At 40.0% G+C, this 20473-nt stretch overlaps 1 protein-coding gene across 1 annotated transcript in view; it reads left to right on the plus strand.

The window, feature by feature from the left end:
- The window catches only part of SPOCK1 (SPARC (osteonectin), cwcv and kazal like domains proteoglycan 1), a gene marked incomplete at its 3' end in the record, with an annotated part of 326243 nt that overhangs the window by 210271 nt on the left and 95499 nt on the right, over window positions 1–20473 (plus strand). The window contains exon 5 of the mRNA XM_082489914.1: window positions 17367–17499. Within this exon, the coding sequence (XP_082346040.1) occupies window positions 17367–17499 (133 nt within the window). The remainder of the gene's footprint in view (window positions 1–17366; window positions 17500–20473) is intronic.

The following is a 20473-nucleotide window of genomic DNA, read 5'->3' on the forward strand; positions in this document are numbered from 1 at the left end:
CCACAGTGTAGAGCTGTCTAAAATAAATAAACAAATAAATAGCAAATACATCATGATAGATTCTGTTACGTTAATGAAGCGTAATTACCAGGAAACACTTCTACAGATCTGTGCTATTACATCTTTCTGTAATAGTGTGGGCAAGAAGATTAACAAGTTTTCAAATTAGTTGAGAGAATTATTAAGCCTTCATTTTGCTATCACTTATTGGATTTATGTTCTCTATTTTAACAATGAAATCCTAAAAGATTAGTTGCAACTAAATACAGAATGTTCAATGATTTCAATTTAAAAAGACAAAATTTCTAGCAGATTCCACAGAGTTACTTCCTCTTCCAATTAGTATGTTAGCAATAAAAAAGAAAAAAAAAAAAAGAAAACTTGTATTGCAGCCAGTGAAAACTGCCGTGTCTATGAAATCAAATATTGCATTTAAGTTCAGTAATTAAAACTGTTGTTTTTTTATTATTATTTTCTTGGATTAGCTCTTAACTTAGTAGAATTATCTGCATAGTCTTCACCGTCTCAGTTTGCCCTGAGCTCCCTAATGAGATTTTTTTCACACTGGAACATTTTGAGAAAGTGGAAACAGAAATAACCTTAAAACAAGCTTTCACCTTTTAAGTATTGAGTAGACATGATCTGGAGTTTTCTGACAAAACAGTTTTCCTGCCAATTCAACAAAACGTTTCCTAGGAATGTACAGAATAGTTCTTGACAAGAAAGTCTCTCACCTCAGAAATGTGAAAGGATGGTGAAGAGACCTTGAATGTAGAATGTAAAAAAGAGAGGTTCAAGCCTTGTGGCTCAGGGAGAAGTCTTCTGCATCTCCCAATAAGTAGTTACTGGCTTTTCTTCATGGCTTTCCCTCAAAGCCTGTAGTTTTTATTCCTTTCTCTTGGTTAATTGGAGAAGGGCTTTGGTCTCATCAGCCTGGGTGAGTGCCCTAGTCACTGGGCTGTCAAACTGGTATCTGCCCATGTCTGACCCAATGAATATTTCATTAATTATGCAAAATTCACTCAGTTACGAGACTCATCTGGGACCCAAGCTCTACTGAGTCGGTACCACTGTTGTCAACACAAGGGTAAATAAAAGCCATCCCCATGACTTACAGGCACACCGCCTTTCAGAAATCAGTAAAATCAGACTGATGTAGTCACCACCTCCTGCCTTGATGGTATGACAAATTTATTTTATGCTGAGGATGTGAAGGAGTCTATAGAATACAGCTACCCCCAAATGACTTGAGTATTCAATTATCTTTTCTACCTAGAGAAAATAAGACATTATTTTCTTTCATTATTATCTCAAGAGACAGAGTACAGCTTTGCTCCTCAAAAAGTGTCCAGAGACATTTTCTTTCCTCTTTTCTTTATTTGGAAGTGATCTAGCATTGCTGCTTTCATATTTTATTCCTACAATGGTATAGATATGAAACATATTGATTAGTATTTCTGAAAGATTAAATCCTTTCCTTGGGTCTTCACTGGTTTCTGACAAATGCCAACTATTAAAAAAAATGTCCAGTCTCCTTTCTTTTCCATTTTTTTGGGACAGTATCTTTAATAAGTGGATATTGCAAAGGAGACTTTCCCAATAGCCCTCGACTAGCCTTTTTTTCTTAGAATTCTCTTTGCATACTGAAGAATGGGCAATTTCTATCATTATCTCTCTTCATACTTTTCCAGGAAAAGCAAATGCTTCGGAGTGTTCAAAGGGGTTGCTGCTAGACCTGCACGATTCAGGAAAAAAATAATCTCACGAATCTTGTGAACACTTAGTGATGTGATCACTCTAACTACTGCAGTATCTGGCTTCCATTACATTTTAAGTCTAGCAGCAAAACTTGTCTTGAAATAAATATTCTGTGACATTCTCTACTTTTCTCCTGTCTAGATCTGCACTTTGAAAAGAAATGATTTTGTCCTTTAATGCAGACTTATGTTATCTCCCATATCTGAATAAATATGCTCCTGTAAAACATAACACAGTTTTAAAGTAAAGAACAATTTTTGTACCTTGAGGCTCTTTTACAACCCTGTAAAATTTCAAACTTATGTTACTTTTCAAAAACAAGGAAAATACAGCCAAGGACTAAAGCATGCTCTGCAGTTCATTGGAATCCCAATTATTTTCACAGATATATTTTACCTCCTGTGTGGTTTTATGTCTTTTTATTTTTCCTATGCCCTGAACTATATTATCTTTAGATTTTTCTCGTTTTTGTTTCAACAGTGTACTTTGGAGGAACAGGACTGTCCTGACAGTTGTGTTTGGGATTAGAGGAGCTTTCTACTGCAGTCCCAGTTTTGACCCAGACTAAATCCATCATCTGTAAATTTTTCATGTAGCACACTCTGCCAGAAAGGAATAGTTTCGTAAAAGTTTTGGAGAAGATATTTGAACCAAATTATTTCACTTTCGCAAAGAAAACTTTGCAAACTTTTAATTGACAACCTTGTTCACACTCAACTTTAAGATGGTGTTTACCATTTACCTTAGAGATACAAAATGGAAGTTTTAATAATATTGAGCCTTCCAACTGTATTAAACTCAAGAGGCTTCATAAAATACAGAGGATGAATGTGATCTAATCATTCTCATTAAATCAGATCATTAGTATTCTTCGTTGGAATTGGTGAGAAACTGTTTTTTTTTTTCTCTTCACCAATTTGGAGGTTTTAGCGTTAACAAAAAGCCAAAATCTTGGAAAAAATCATGTTCAGATATGCAATAAGATTCAAATTACTCCAAGCATTTGTTCATCGAAGCTTGAAATATTTCAGTTTGATTTTGATGTTTCTTTTTTAACAACTTCTGGTGTAAGGTTTTTTTAACACAAAAAGGCTTTTTAAATAAACTAGCCTATAACTCTGAATTTGGGTAAGTAGAACATTTTGACAAGATTAGCTCTCTTCTCCTTCAGCATTTTTATAGATACGGAAATCTATTTTCCTATGGATGATTTTGCTTTCAATTAGTTGGCATTTGCTTCTTTGAGAAAGAAATGTTAAGTATTTTTCTAAACTTTCCATATTCTCAGTTTCGAGACAAGGGCCACTGAGGCACCAACTGCTTATACCAATATATAGGAAATAAAGTAGTAGGTTGGGAATTATGATTCTACAAAATAATGTCATAATAGCCGAACGAGAGGTATCCGTATCCTTTCAATTCTTCCAAAACAATTCTCCTAAAGAGAATTGTCTTTGTATCATCCACACTCATACTATATAAAGTTTAGTAAGAACCAACATGGTCTGCTTATGCTCGCTTTATTATTCTAACTCTGTCACAGCTTTATTACGATAATATCTAGAAAAATGTTGTTTAACATGTATGGGGAGTGACAGTTGGGAATTTTGCTTTGCTGATTTACCTAGCCTCTAGCTTTGATCACCATGCAACCCATCTTCTTTTATGAAAAAAACCAAACCATTCTCATTAGTTGGTTGTTATAATCAGTTATCACCAAGTGTGGAAGACTAAATAGCTTCAGTAGTAAAGCATAGTGTAAGTTTTTTTGTTTGGTTGGGGTTTTTTTGTTCGTTTGTTTTCTGAGTTAAGAAGTCAAGAGAATAGGGTTGGTTAAGAGTCGAACATACTATTAAAAAATGAAACCTGCTCCTCTTCTGTAGCATCCGATCTCTTGACTTGCTGAGAAGACAACTCAACAGATAGAAATGCAGGGAACTTACGTGTCCTCTGCTTTTTCTTTCCTCTTCTTTAGAAATTCTTTCTTTGTACCTTATTGGCATTTAAATTGATGGTCCATGTTGAACAGAAAGGACGTTTTGTAGTTTCATTGTATAAATTAGTCTGTCCATTCTTCATTGCTGTACATTGTAATGCTGTGTGCCATTATTCTGGTCAGTCATCTGGCTTTAAATCTTTTTCAAGTCCTTTGACAGATTTTCCTAGTCTTAGCTAATCCAGTTTACCTGAAGCCCAAGACTGCCAAATTGAATTACACTGCGGTCATTCCTGCTGAGCACCTCATCCATAGTTAATTTCTTGAGCTCCTATGTTTTATCTGTGTATAAATTTTTCATTTGCAACAATATTTTAGCTTAGCAAAGGAAGAACTCAGAAGTCTGAGGGTTTTTTTAATTAGCTCCTTTGTTAGTTCAGAAGTTTTTGCTTCGTTTTGAACCAGCTGCCTGTATAACTGAGGTTCATAGTCCTTTCAGAAACTCATATTCCCGTTTTTGATGAAACACAATGAGAGCTATTCATTTCGTAATGGGTTTCACCCAGCCTTTGACAGCACACCAGCAATATGCTGAGTGCTGAAATGCGAACCCTGACCTCTTCACAGCTGAGCAGAGAAGAGCTCCGTCATGATCCAGGTGAGATAAATTGCCTGTAGACTGTTGGGCAGAAAACACAGGCGGAAGTTTCGATGTTCCTGATATTCAGTGGTCTGATTACTCCAGTTCATCTGTTTATAGGGCGCTCTGCTAAATTCTAAAAGGTAGGAAAGGACTGAGGATCGTTAGACGTGAATCCATAAAGCAGCCTTACAGCTGATCTACTGCAACCCTCAGAGTAAGATGTAACCAGCGTGTGCCTTCCTTTATACGTACGGAAATGGGCTCGTGCAGAAGGTATCTCAGAGCATGTAAGTGGCTTTCCGGCTCTGGGAAGAAACAGACTCATATTCTGTATTTTAGCTTTGCAAGTACCTCCTTCCTTCACCAAAAGTAGTATTTACTAATGACCCAGAACTCTGATAGGTTGAAAGGTAAAAGTACATTTGGTATCCTAAACAGCATACAGACGGAAAATAAAAGAATAGATTGTAAAGAAGCAACCTGTGAGAATGATTGTTCAGGTGATCTGAAAGGAGCTCGGGAAGAAGATACAGGACATCATAGCTAAATTCATGATATTTTCCTCTTGGGCGTAGTGGAAAGCAGAAAGATAATGTGCTATGGCTTGCGTCAGGGAAAGGAAGTATATGGTTAAAGAATAAGTCCAGATGATGAATGTGATGATAGGGAAACAGTGACTGAAAAATAGAGAAGCTGACATGAGAAGAAATATTGTATGCTTCGTTTTAACATAGCGAGCCCCTAATATGGACAGGATGTTTGTGAGAAGAAATCACAATAACACTACAAAGAGATAGAAGGATAAACCAGAAAGGACACCTACAAAGTTTCGCAGACTTCCAAGGATTCAAGTGTAGAAAGATTAGAAGACTAGACTATTACAGGTAAAGCACCAAAATGACATTGAGAGACCATCTGGAAAGAATATAAAGCTTAATATGACACTTCCTAGCAGAGATGGAAAGAATAGTTAAGAGTAGGTGAAGAGATAACTGCTTCTCCAAAGGACCTCATTTTTGAGGCTGAATGAAGCAGAAGAAAGTTTCAGAGGTAGGAGGGGAAAAATGAGAGGAAAAGGAGATTAGGTGGGAGGAGGTCAGAGCGGAGCAATCAGACTGAAGGACTGGAATCAAAAGGGTTAAATAATACAGTGAGGAAGAAGGGGCACTGCAATTTTTTTTTCGCAGTTTTATAAAATTCTCCTAAAAGAAGCCAACCAGATCTTGAGAAAATAGGGCTGGAGGAGAGAGTCAGAGATGCCAGTCAGGCAGAAGGTAGACCACAGACAGTAGGCGTCGAGAGAAGAAAAGTGTTTTATGCAGAAACATTAGGGAAAAAAAGAATAGGATTAATTTGCGGGGAAAAAAATAGAGCAGTCCCTAGACTTCTACCAGAGCAGCAGAGACACAGTAGAGAGAAAGAAAAAGAATAAGAATAGGGTACAAGGAATCAATTGTGAGTAGAAGGAGGACAGCGGAGAGAAGGAGACTGAAAGAGAAACTGTTGAGAAAGCCATCTGGGAGCTCACAGGAATAGAGCTCAGAACACAACAAAAGTGTGGTCAAAAGAGTGGCCATTTCTTCTGAGTGAGATGGTGAATTTAGGATTAGACCAAATGAGCTGATAGAGATGAAGTGTTGACCCTTGTTCAGTCCGTTAGTCTCTCATAAGCTGATTCACAAAGGACGAATGGGGACAAAACAGAGTGGTCAGGACATAGGTTTATCATTCATTACAGCACAATAAACAAAGGGAAATGCATGCTGAAATAAAGTTCAGGTGGGAAGGAGTGATTGGAAGTAAGGTGGCACATATCAAGCCAACATCATTATCTGCGTGTAACTGATTCCTGCTTAATAACTTAGCAGCGAAGTATTTAAATATGTTTTTTTACAAAACCTGTAAAAGTGCCAGGTAATGTAAAGCTATGTATCTAAATATGCCACTGGTTGAATCTCACTTTTTCACACAGTAAAATATGCTTTTGAGGAGGCTGCTATAAAGTGCTGAAACTTTCAAAAGAGTAAATGCGCAGTTACATTGCATTTTAATGGCACCCTGAGCCTCCATGGGTAGGGCAGCCTATGGAGCTACATATTTGAAGAACGTGGGAAGAATGGATGGTTTGTAACGCATGGTCGCTAGGCTTCAGGATTCAAGGTCACAGCAAAGTGAAATTTTAATAACTCAGTGGAAGTAACTCATGAAATGTATATCCTGCAGTTTCTGCAAGTATGTCGATTGCATTCATCTTCAAATTTTACCTAAAGGTGCGTTTCACCACGTGCTGTCTCTGGACTGGATCGTGTGCATTCAGTTAGTATCATAAATTAATGTGATTATGTAAATTCTGTCTGTCGGTTTGGGATCTTCCTGAAGCCCCCGTCACCTTTCATTAAGACATAGCCTGATATAAGGTGGCCTCATTTGAGAAGCTGGGAAGGGTATAGATATTATGAGCTCCATCTCCAGCATCAAATAACCTGACAGGCAGCACTGAATATGTTGAGAAACTCAGCAGGATGGTTAGACATTCGTAGTACTGAGCTCTGTAAATCAGCAGTGCTGAATAAGCAACAGGAGCATTAGGCTATTTGGATGCTAAAAAGGATGGGATTTTAAAATTACCCAGATCCTTATAATATTTATAACTGGTTTGGTTAGCATGCATTTCACTGACATTCATTTTATTCTGACATAGGAAACTGCATTCTGATTATTTTTCCAAACCAACCTTGAATAGTGGATGTTGACTACACTCTGGAGGTGGCTTTGGGATTGATTTTTTTTTTTTTAATTGTCTGTTGTTTGACAAGCCAATTCTATTCAGAAATCATATATGAATTCTTAGGTAATGGATGCTAATTGTAAAAATCCTCAACAGCTTAATCTGCTGTAGCCTTCTTGAGAATTTAATAAGCCTCTCATAATAAAATGTGTCAGAAGGGGCAAATATTTTGCTAGCACAGCTTGTAACTGATTGTTTGTAGCACGGTAGCAAGTATTCACACAACAGAAGTACTGTGCAGTCATTTTTAAAAAGAAACATTTGCTTTAGTGCCTTAAGGGCAAGAATGATTACTATATTTTTTAAAATGCATCTACTGTCTCATCCCTACCAGCAATATGTCAATTTTTGTGAGGACTGCATGTTATTCGCCTGAGGAAAAGCAAAATCAACATAATGAAGCAGAACTCAGCTGAGCCGTCTAAGGACGCTTGGGGTGGGGGTGGGGCATTCGTTGATGTTTCCCCTGCAGTTGCAAAGTGATAATAAGATTTCCGAACCTTTTTGCTTCAGGAAAAAAAAACAAAACCAAAACAAAACCAAAAACAAAACAAAACAAAACAAACAACAACAAAAAAAACATAAAAAAAAAAAACAAAAAAAACCCAAACAAACAAACAAAAAAAAAAAACAAAACCAAACCCACCCACACTTTTTGGGCAGGAGGGCTTTTCGGAGGGTAGAGGTAAGGAATGTGGTGCGTGTGACTGAACTACTGCCATTGCTAGAGTAAGACCGGGTTGTAAACCATGCGGAAGGACATAGAGCTGATAAAAATCCCACTAGTTTCAACCCACTAGTTTGTCCCAACAGTTTCATTCTGCCAAGCAGCTGAATGGCTGCAGAGACATGAGACATTGGGCTTTCGATGGCATTAAACTTGACATACCCCTGCGTTTGGCCAAGAATGAGGACCATTTTAAAGTTTTTCTGTCCGCAGCTTCTGGGAGATTTATCAGTCACGTTGGAACTTTCTGGTGTTATTAAATACTGCCAAGAAATCTGCCATGATTTTTAGCCGAAGTATCTCGCACCTTGCTGTTCGCACAGCTACTCAGCCACGCAGGGTTCGACGTTGTAACTAGAAATATGAGCTGTAGCAGGGAAATGGGGGAAAACGACTGCTCTGCCACACTTTTGGTGAAAACGATTTTGAAGCTGTCTAATTGCATGAAACAGGGCGTAGTGAGCGAGCATCGGCTTTCCTTCCCGACCCAATGTGACAGCTCAGAGCAATCTCACATGCCATCAAGCAGTTCAGCATCCTCCGACATCTTGGCAAGACCTGATCAATACAATATTTTAATACCGAAATAACCAGATCCCGGGCAGAGAAAGCGTACCTTCATCCTCTTAAAAAAATACTCTTTTCTGGTAGCAGGGAAAAGAACACATAGGCTGTCATAGAAAGAAGGAAAGAAAGCCAATGGCAACAAAAGTATTAAATTTGCTGCACAGGTCACCTTTAAGCACTGTGGGCCAAGTTCCAGCGTGTCACACAGCACAAGCCAGGGTTCAGAAGTGGCTGCTGAAGATTACGACAAACTGAGAAGTGGTAGAGAAGATTTCAGCTTTAATTATGAACTTCCTGCTATCTCCCCTCCTCCTTTGAAATTCAAGGCACTTCATTTTATTTTTACATAGTTTGGTGTCTGAGATTCCTTTTTATGTTAGTGTAAAAATAACGATGAAAAGGAAAATAATTCTCTTATGAAAATTCATGAGAACAGGCAGAGTTTAGAAGCTGTGTTATTTATTCAGGAGAGCATAATGACTTTTTAAAACACCAGGATTGTATGTTTGTGTGGATTTTTTGCTTTGGTTCTTTCCTTTTGTGTACCTTCCCAGTTTTCATATCTATGCAGCTGTGGAGCGTATGTATTGGGTCTAAAAGTTGCAAATCATTAAGAATTTAGATTAAAAAATAAATTGCCTGTAATCATAGTAATCTGTTAGCTACGAATGCAATGAGACCTTTCAAAAGCCATTTTTATGTAGTAAAGTGCCCAAAGACAGAAATCCATGTGCTTCTCTAATGACCTTAATTAACAACCTTATCATTTTTACTCCAGGAATAAGGCCAGGTACTAACATCTCAGAAGGGTACTTGTACTGAGACATCCTGGTACGGTGCAGAACGAGTTGTCTTGGCAGTTTAAGAGTATCCATATTTAAATGCCATATTATAGCTGTTTAGACACAGGCGTTGCTGTTGTCTGAGGGGCTTTGCCCAAGTAGATGCTTTCAGGGGGTTCTCTGACCCAGTGTTGCTGGATGTCAGAAATTGCCTGCAGCGGTTGTATCAAACCGGTCAGTCTAACAGACTGACATTCTAACAGTCTAAAGGTTTTTCTGGCCTTCTAGGTCTTCGCAATCTATGTCAGCTCTTCCAAATCCTCTGTTCCTTTAAAACACACAAGAAAATAGAAAATAAAGAGTCCTTCCTCTTGCAGAACCCATACCCTTGAGCACCCTGGGCCCCAAGACCCTTTAGTCTCTTTCGGGAGCTGGTTGCTAGCTGGACCTAGTAGGATCTGGGCAAGAATCTTTAGGACATTTTCCCTGCAAGATGTGTCAGGGTTTTTTCTTGCAAAACGTATTGCTATACCAAAACTTTCAGCCTTCCCTCTCTCTAGCTGACAAGTGCCTCCTGGTACGTTGTTTCCCCCATGCTTATTTTTATACTGCCTTCTTACTGTTGGTGAGAAATAGAGGCTTGACTCTTCCTTGACTCTTCCTCTTCCCTCGGAAATGCGTATTTGACATTCCATTGGAATGACACCTTTCACCTCAAGAGTCCCTAAATTTTTCATCTCCAACTCTGAGTGCAGTGTGCTTTTGGAGAATAGTCCTCTGGCTACTGGGGCTCTCCAGCAACAAACAAATTTAATTCCCAATGTAATCTCATCAGTGCCATTGTTTGAAAGAACAGCAAGCAAGCAGAGTATCCATTTAGTGTGGGAGAAAGCCTTGAACGAGCCTCATTCTGCCGGAAAGGTCCCCAGTCACCATCACGCCCCATTAAGAATCTTTGCACACCTACAATTACAGTGAGCAGAGGCCTTTTATTTTTTATGGCACTTTTAAGCCCGATCTGTCGGGGAGCAGACATGAAGGCAGCAAGAGAAAGTAATCAACAGCCTTAGTACAATCAGACAGTTGAAATTATTTCTTTGAATAATGAAATCAAAGAAAGCGGTCGTCTCTAAGTCCACTGGGATGATGCTGAACTGCAAGGCAGCTCTGCGTGTTGGTAGTCATTGTATGTGAAGGTGTAAATTCCAGGTAGAAAAATTACTCTAATCATCTGTCTGTTCTCCTTTTACAATGTTTGCATTAAATAAGGAGTCTGCGTCTAATCCAAAAGCTCGGTATCCTTTTGTTTTCGAGGCAATATGTGTAGACTCTTTTCTTCACGTAGCTTGACCGGTAGCGGCTCAAGGTATGTACGGCTCATGAAAAATATGAAAGGTTGTAGAAATGAGGCCAAACTCTGAGCTCCAATAAACAGAATACAAAAAAGATAGAAAGCGAGACGAGAGCGTTGCCATTTATACTGGCAAATTTCAGCTCTGTCATTCTTTTCCTCCAGAACAGGAGAAACAGCTTTTTCAAAGGAAAGATAGAAACAGCCAGGCGCTGCTGGGTTTATCTTCAGTGTGAGAAGCTTCCTTCAGGGAGACAAGAACAAACTGTGCACAAGGCATAGAGAAGGTACAGGCAGTACATTTTAAACTCTTCCCACAGCGAATTGTTCCAGCTTCAGGAAGCCATTTAAGTTTGCTCTCTCCGAGCTCCTTCCAGCTTCTCAGGAAGCACAAAGATTTGGTACCTGCTTTGGTGTACTGAACTTTTAAATTTTCTTTCGTTAGGGCTTGATTGATAAGCAGTTGTACACGACGTTTTGGTTTGATGTAAGGTGTAGAAAGAAAGACAGATGGATAAAGTTAATCCTGATCTTGAGGGATGTCTCCATGTCAGCTGTAACTTAAAAGTAGTGCGTGCAACTCACAGTCCCCTAAAGACATAGTTATATGGGGAATCCTTGCAGTAGCTGTGCCCACCTGGGGGTGCCTGACTCCAACCCGCCTTCCAGGGAACCCGCCAACCCTGAGATCGCCTTCGCTACGTGGAAGAGGTCTCTGGAAGAGACCATTGGAAAGCGGTGGTCTTCCATGCATGCTATCAGCCCAGCTAGGGCCAGAGCTCTGAGGGCTTTCAGACTTCTGTCTTCAGAGCAGAGGAGACAGGAACGAGAGTTTCTGTCTCTGTAGCACTTCACGTGTCGAGGCATCTGCAAAGCCCCAACCTCGGGACCTCAAGCTCACTCGCAGCCTGAGATAAACCGGTACAGCACCGTGTAGCCCTCCAGCGGCAATGCCATTAAAAGTTCAGTAACACCAGTTTATCTCCACGAAATAATTTGGTTTTGTCAAGTTAGTATTTTGTTAAGTTAAGGTGTGTTCTATCAAAAAAATCCTGACCAGCTCAGGAGTATTCCGACAGGCCCGGCAGTAAGTAGCTGTGTTGGTTTAGGCAGCAGAAACACAGGGAGGTAAGCAGTGCAAGTAATTTGCAACGTGTGTTGAACCAAATTCTGGGCTTGTGTAATGGCACTGATACAGTGACTTCAAGAACAAGAAGAGACAGTACCGATCTCTCTATTTTGTTTACCTGACACTTTCTGTTAGAAGAAATTGTGTAACTTGTTTGTTGGGTTTTTTTTTTTGAGAAACTTTCTGCCGTTATTTGCAGCAGACCTTTGAAAATGCACCTCACAAAACCTCTTTGGGGTAAAGAAGTCTTTTTCTTGTCCAATAACATTACTAAATACGTTCTAAACTCCTAAGGAGGAACTTCTACTTACTGTCTCCTTCCTCGCAGGCCTTTGGCGGGACTTTCAAAATAATGGCCTGCCAGCTTGTCTTCATAGAACCTGATTTGTAATTGCACTAAAACCACCGATGCTTAATCTGCTAATTTACTGTATGTGCGTTTGGGAATAACTAGTCTTGAAGATGAGTAAGATACTCTTAATGTGGTAAATTTTCTTCTGGATTAAAATTCTGAATTGTAGTGCATTTTATGTCTTTGCTAATATTAACATTCAATTGAATTTGCACTTGGATGATCAAATATAACTACATAAAAGCCCAGCATCGGTCTTGCTTATAAAATCTGTTGATATTTTGGCTGTTTCTAGCTGGCAGTGATAAGACTTATTAATTGAAATAAAAAAAGTTGATATAATTTGCCATTTTAAATTATATTATAATTTCACAATTTTTTTCCTGTGATAGTCATTATCTTATGTAGCAAAATTATACAGCTTATTAAAATATAATATGCCCATGTTTTCTGATAAGCTGTTGTCTCAAAGTTGAACACTGATACCCTCAATTTACACATTCTGTATCAAATTTACAAGGTCCCATTTTTAATTTCACGTCTTTATAGACCGCCTAGTCATATCGTACTATATACACTACAGGTTCACCTAGAGACTCCACCAACAAGGCAAGTCAGCTGCAGAACAGGGGCTAAGGGATTGTTGTCTTCTCAGTAAGTAAATTAACTAAAATCTATCAGTTCAGTAAATGATAAGAAAATGAACTTCGTGTGATAGTTTGGAAGCATGTATTGGGTGAAACTAAGCTTATCCACATCATATCCACTCTCACTTCCTATGCTGTGGTTATGATGCTCTTTGGTGATCCTTTCCAGGTTTTACCCTAAAAGATAAATTATTCCCTTTTTAAAAGTCTAGTTTAAAATATTTTAAAATTTTCAATTTTTCCAGGAGTATTTCAAGGCAAATAAAAATGAAATTATTCATAGTTCTAGGACCTGTGTAAACTTGAAAATTAAATGTAAGTAAAACAAATTGTAAATGTAAATTTAAAAGAAACTGTCATTCTTGTGCAAGTGACTTTATTTTTGCCTCTGGCTTTGCCAAAGTTTATTGCCATATATGCTCCTTTGTGCCATCCTGGAGAGATGTTAGAAGCAAAGACGCAGAGATCCCTAAGCAGCACAGCCCACACAGAGACCTGGGCAGGAGTTAACGTTGTAGATTTTGGAGGGGGGGGGGGGGGAAGACTCAGTGTGAAATATTTTGTTTGAAGCATTGGGTTTGATAAGCTTTTGCTGAAAGGCAGAATTCAAACCCTCTAGCAGGCTGTGCGTGCTGGGGCTTCATCAGCTCTCATGGGGCACAGCTGGAAGCCTTCCAGTCTTGGGTGGAGCCAGTTCTCCTCCAGCTTCTCAGCTCTCTTTTCCACGGCCAAAGCTCGCTGCCCAGAGGACCTGGGCTGAAGCGGGAGTGTTTGTGGCTCCGGGGTGGGCTGCGCAGTGCTGCTGGCCAGGGGCTACCGCGTACGGTCCTGGCATCTGGCTGGTGGCATCTGGCAACCCTGCTGCCTGTTCCCGTGCAAGCAAACCAGATGTTGTCTCCCTGTATGTGGTAAGTAGTGCGTCTGCGTAATGAGTAATGAAGTTGAGGCAGTGTACGTTTTCCCTCTCTGGAAGTGTGAATGTTTTAAACCACTAAAACTTCTTTATGCATTAAAACGTTAAGAGGCTGAATTCTGTAAAACTTAACTACTCCTTAAATCTTACGCCTGTCGGTGCATCGCCTCACCAGTCTGAAAAGCGAAAGCAGGCAGGGTTTGCCTGTAAGTCTTAATACTCGAGCAAGACATCCACGTCTCGTTGCTTCTGGAATATTGGAAATACTCGGCCCTCCTGTCCTTATAAACGTGGCAGGCTTTTACCTCAGCGGGGAGTTTCTGGTTTGGTCTTTCTGCACAGTTGTTACTTTCTAATGATTTGCAGTAGATCCTTTCAACTCTGAGTCTTAAAGGAGGATTAAAGTTGGTTAAGTTGTCAGGGAAAAAAAAAAAAGGCCTAATTTACTTTGGCCTGGCTTGCTCCTGACATATTTATTCTACGCCAAGATGATTAGCGTAGCAAAACGTGTGTGAATGCGCGCCTCCATCGAGAAGGGATTTGCAGGCTCTCTGCTCGTGGCAGCCAATATTCTCGTCTGGGTTTTAATTTGTTTGTTTGGATGTTTGATGTGGTGTTAGGGGTTATAGGATTGAAAAGCTTCCAGAAGTCTTATCCAGCCTCTCAAAATATCACTCCAAAAAAGTACATGTTTACTTCTGGAAACGGATGTTTTCCCTAGGAAATAGGTGCTTACCTATATTTTTGGGGGTGTGTGGAATCTGGGTATCCGGTTAAAACTTTCGGCTATTACTGACATGGCCAAGCTGACAAAAATTATTTTTGTCTTGCTTCAAATACAGTGACGTTCTGCTCTATTGTTTCTGACAAAGGTGTAGCTTGAAAAGAATATGCTTATTTGTGAAACCCAGATTGTTTCTTGCAACCAAAGTGGGTGGGGGTACCCCGCTGCCCGTTGCATCGCAGGTGTAGCAGTTCTACCTCGTTATGCGCATTCTGTGAAGTGCTACTAAAATTGCTAACTTTTTAAAAGAATAAAATGCTTCGAGACGTACTCCACAGTGAATTCATCTCTCTATTAAATATCACCCTCTTTGAGAGAACAAATTTCCTCTCGCTATCAAAAGAAGCTCCTGAAGACGAATGTGGGAGGGAAGAAGAGAATAATGTTCCCTTCAGCATCTGTGAGTGGGACACTGCAAATCGGGCTCAGGTGAGCCCGTTCTAGTCCCTAGCTGAGGGGGGCTTCTACCCACGGGGCTGCGGTGAGACCCGAGCTCAGGCCAAAGCCTCGGCACATTGGTTTTTTACTCTCAGTAAAGTGGTGGAAAAGGCCACCAGGCTCGATGAGCTGCTGAAATGACATGAAACGGATAAATTAAATTACCTTTTTTTTTTTTTTTTTTTTAAAAGTGAGGATAGGAGAGTGGAAATCATTATTAGCTCCAGAATCTTCCAATAGAAACTGGCTTTGCAGTATGAATCTTGAAGGGACCAAGGCAGGAGTAAGGAAATGATGGGATGGGAGATGGTAAGATTCTGAGAGAGGGACAAGCAGCCGTGTCCGCAGCGGTCTTTTCTTTTATGGTTATAGTGCAAAATGCCTGAATGTAGTTTGGTCCATAAATGCTGTACAACATATTTTATACTTGCCCCTCAGAGCCTCAAGATCCTGTGATTCGTTAGGCATCAGTCTGGCTAAGAACTTCAGTCTACGTTTAATTTTGATGAGGTGCTCGTTAGTTCAGTTGCTTATCTCCGTCCTGCACGCTTTGTGGCTAATGGCTTTGATGATGATGGCACTGAATCATACACTTCAAGTTTAGTGTTTCGTAGCTGTTTTTCCATAGCTAATCCTAAATCTTTCTTCTGAACGCTTTTACATACAGACAAGGGCCTGGCTTTCCACAATCTCAAAATCAGAGTCTGAAAAGGTAAAAAGTCTGCTCTTTGTGCCCTGATCCATCCCTCTGCATCCCCCAAAGGAGAAGCACAGCACTTCTCGCATCTATCTCCAGTCTCTGCTCATCACTATCTACGGTGCTACATCCAAACGTATTCTTGACTGTGAGTTTGAGCGTCTCCAGAAGCGCAGGGCTGTAAGTAAAGCGAATGAGGAAATCTTCTTGTCAAGCTGAAAAGACAAAAGAAATGCCTGTAACGGAAACCTTTCGAGACAATAAGATAATCGTGACGTTTTAGTAACGAAGCATTGTTGGAGGCAAGGGGGCTGCGGAAGCGTCAGTTACTCTGCAAAACTTAAATGGTTTGCAGAGCCCCAGCGTAAGAGAGCGTGTCTGCGGGGATGTATTTGGGGGTTCAGAGCCAAACAACCCCCAATCTGCAGCATTTAGCAACTGGTATGATGGCAGCTCTGCAAGGCAGAATGCATCTGGAAGAGGAAAAGCCGCTCTGTGTGTTAGGAAAACTTCTTGAAAATAACAAGGGAATTTAGTCTTAAATACTACGCTTCTATTTTCATAGTTTACAATATCGTGATTGGATTCCTTCTGCGGACACAAGCTTCTTAGCGGTACTATTCATCACTGTGACAAAGGTTAGACTTGAAGAAAACTAGAGCTGAGATGAAAGAATAGAATTTTTATTATTTTAGCAGCTGAATGTGTCATTACATCAGAGTCAGTATTGTGTAGCAAATTGCAAGCTGTAGTGAAATTGCTTTAAAATATATCTGTATGTATTTTTCTAAAACTGTGATAAAGTCATTCAGCGGCCCATTGAAGTGTCTTTCTAGCTGAACTGTTATATCATATCTTTTTTACTGTGGTATGAGAACAGATGGCAGTTATTTTTCTTAAGTCTCCAGCAAAGCCGATGCGATGCCGTGCCTTCCCTTGTAAATGTTTTCAAGGGAAAGAGAAGTACGCGCGGCCAAAATGAATCTGCATTGTAACATTGACTTGTGGTTTCTAAAGCAAACTTTTAATCAGCTTACAACAGTATGCTGGTGATAATTACTTAATGTCGTATCGGTCGAGTAGTTGATTATGACAGGAAATGAGCTATTAATCAGAATCAATTGCACATGTTTTGCAGTAAGTTTTTGGAGAAGATGTCTTTTCACAGACATTTTTAATGCAATAATTGAGTAGTCCATGACTTGAGGACAACTGCAGTCGCTCCCATGGTACAAATGCATTTGGAGATGCTCTCTGTCACTTCACAGCGTTCCTGGGGGGGCTGTGAGTGATCCGAGAATAACAGCTACTCAGTATCTGGCATGTGGAGAGGGCTACTGCGCATACAGGGACAAAGTTGTTGGGGGATTTTAGACATTTTTATAAAAGTAACATAAATAGCAATGCTCTTCCAAGGATTTTGTTTTTAAATTGTGGCTACCGTAACAGTAACTTGGCAACTCGGAGAAGGCCGGGTGAAAATGTCTCTAAATACAACCTGTGGTGATGTTGCTTGTCTGCTTCGCCAGAAACGCTGTGTGTTGAACAAAATTCTGTGTTCTTAAGTGAAGTAATTAGTAGCTCTAAATCAAAATGAAGCTGCCAAGTATTGTAAATCTAGGACTGCCTACCAATTTATTGCTTTTTAGATTGCCTACTGTACTGTGCCATATTACAGAAGCATTGCTAGGAGCTATATTTAATTTACCTGTTTTAAATTAATACTGTGGTGAAAATCCAGCTTTGCCTTATTCAGAGAAGCTTTCATCCTTCTGTTTTATATGAGCACGTTCAAAAACAAACAAAAAAAAACAACCAAACAAAAAAAACCACCTGCTGCTTCTTATTTTACAGCCTTCGACAGAAGAAAGGGAACTTGGCCCAGAAGCACTGGGCTGGACCGGCTAACATAGTGAAATGCAAGGCTTGCCCCATGACGCATGCCAACGCTGTCTGCGGGTCTGATGGACACACATATACTACCCGGGTAAGTTCTCCCTGGGACCTGAAATCCTCTCGGCAGTGGTCACCCAGGCTGTAGTATGAAAACGAAATGGCTTTCATTACTAGGTGGTATTAAATGACAGTCTGCTTTGGTTCTATGGTATATTTCTGTGTAAAAAGTGCTGATAAGTGTAGATTTTTACATATTTGACAAACAGCAAATCAGAATGACAAATCAGAATTCTATGACTTTTGTGATTCATATTTCTTTAAATAGCTCGTTCTTGCTAATGGAATAGAATACTTTCAATTTTGATGATGCAACAGAAGAAGCCAATCTGAGCAAAAGAATTTTCTTTGGACAAGAGGATTTTGGGATAGTTCTTGTTTTATGATTTGGTCTCCAAATGGTAAAGTAACTTGGCAGTCTCATTGTTCCATGATTTTTATTATGTTTTTTATCTTACCCCCCCCCACCCCACCCCAGCTGCATGGGTAACGTATCACAATTCATTTAAACCACAGTTTTAATATGCTTCTGTGCCAGATGCAGCATATACGCTACCATAAAAAAAATCCCCATAACCCAGTGGGGATAAACTGGCTCATTGTTATACTGAAAATATGATCACCTTAGGGCTTGACTCGATAAAAGAAACTGGCTTCACAGCCATTCAGCAGTCCAGATCTCCCGTTATCAAATCAAGCCTGCCATGTCTCGGATGCACGTTCCATAAACGGCACTTCAGGCATGGGGAGTCATGTTTAGGTTTTCTTCTCTTCCTGCGTGCAAGGTAAGGTTTGACAGCCAGTAAGCTACCCTTTAAAATCCAATAATATCCCCTCTGCAATCCAGGAAAATAAAGTGATTGGGGGAAGACATTCTCTGCCTTGATGTAACAGTGATGGTGATGTTGCAGCTCCATTCTCAGCTGGGCGGCTCGAATGCCCCATCCGTTAACGGACACAAATATTAAAATGCTGACATGGCTAATTCATTTAAGCCTCTCGTCTATTCTGGCTAAAGGATTTGCTTGCCCAAAGAAGCAAATCAACATAAACTCTCTCATACTTGCACACCGACTACAGGAAAAAGGGCTCCAAGTTGCGTGTTAAACAGGCTGCTCTCTTTAATGCTCTTTAGGAGTATGTAATACAGTAATTTAGCATTGGTATTTAGGATTAAAATTGGGCTCATTTTGAAAACAAATTTTTCTGTCTGAGCTCATAAGAGTGTATAAGATACTCTGCAGTAAGTAGCTTTCATTGCATATTCAGTCATCCTATTGAACTCATTTCTGTGCGTCTTACCTGCATCCCTGTTAGCTCTGAGGCTTTTGCTTTTGACCTTCTGTATTTCTCACTGTATGATCCAAATGGTTCTCATCAGAAATTCTGCCAATGTCATAAATTGACCAAAGCAGTGTGACTGCAATGTAAGCCTGGCAGCTATAATGAAGACATCCAACAATTCTGGTTGCTGATGCGCTTGACTATCAAAGACGCATCTCCTGGAAACTGCTGCGGTTTGAGTGTTGTTTTGTGTTTGGGTGTTGTTTTGGGGGTTTTTTTGGGTTTTTTTTTTGTTTGTTTGTTTTTTTTTTTTTTAAAGGAGACTTTTGGAAGTTTTATTCTGAAACAACTTTGTTTTGTCTTCATTTACTGTGTGTTTAACTGTCAATTGCTCCTGGTCCTAGCAATTCAAAATCACAGCATCTAGCTGGCCTCTTAAGTGCAGCAACTTCTCTTCCCCTGATTTTGCCCCCGTGCTCTCCCCCTGCCCGGGGAAGGCAGGGTTCCAGTGCTGTCCCAGTATGATTCCAGAGGAGCAATTGCTTGTTACTTGCATGGTTGTAGTTGCTTTTTCTATTTTTTTTTTTTTTTTTTTTTCTTGATTGAAGGCCACTCCAGTGTTGTGCTGACCGGTAATCCTTCTGTAACATCCAGTGCTTGCGAGAGGATGCACGTCTGCTTAACCTTTATGCAATATCTAGGAGATGCTTATAGCGGTACTGTTCTTTGCTGTATACAGCACATTGTAAATCTGGGAGTATGTTATTACAGTAACCTGTAGAACATCATTGTCTCTCTATAATGTCTTCTAAAAGCTGTGCTTCATTGATTTATTATTTTTTATTATTATTATTTTCCTTTCAAAAGTCAAACTTTGGTAAATGAGGTGCATACTTTAGGCAGAACATTAAAACTAATGGTATATTTTAATATCCTAACAAATAACGTTTTTATGGTCAGTAATGATCATGGGTTTCTGATATCTTTTATGACCAGATTACAACTGCCTCTCAAATTCACCATTAGGTTTCACCAGATAACGTGATCCCTCTTCTTTGCCCTTGAGTCAGTAAAATCAAAGCTTTTCTGTGGTAATTCTCTTCTATATACAGTACTGTTGGCAAGTATTATTTCTGGAACATGTCAGCACTGCGGTGCCAGTATTGACTATGAAAATGCAAAAAGGTGGACACTGGAGTGTGAGCAAATACATACAAGTGCAAAGCAGTGTGGTATGGATTTGTGTCTGGCTCCGCATCAGCTGCTTTGTGAATGTGTAATGATGCACTGGGCAAACGAAAGGATTCTCGCTAAGCTTGTAAACAAAAGATGGAGAGTAGCCACTACATTTCGGGGGGTGGAAAAGTCTTCTGAAGTTGTGTGTTGGCCATCTACTGGCATAGGTGGGGAGGCAGCATCCCTGTACGCACCGGCGTTATGGTCCGTCCTGGCTGAGTTAGATTTTTGCCTTTTCCTGCCAGCACGGCAAGGGGTCGGCAGGAGACCGGGTTTGGGCTTAAAGTTGGTGGCTTGGCAGAGCAGCATCAAGGCGTTCTGCTAACGACTGGTGCTACCATTCAACACCATCAGTCGTGCTTGTACTGGGGATTGCGCTTTCCGTACTTGGAACTGTTAGCTGAGGTGAAAATGGATGAAAGGGAGATGATACTGCAGAAGTATGACTGACTGATAAAATGCAGATGAAACTTGGGTGTCAATAAATG

The sequence above is a fragment of the Vanellus vanellus genome, assembly GCF_965231255.1.
Source record: "Vanellus vanellus genome assembly, chromosome: 13".
NCBI classification, from domain to species: Eukaryota; Metazoa; Chordata; class Aves; order Charadriiformes; family Charadriidae; genus Vanellus; species Vanellus vanellus.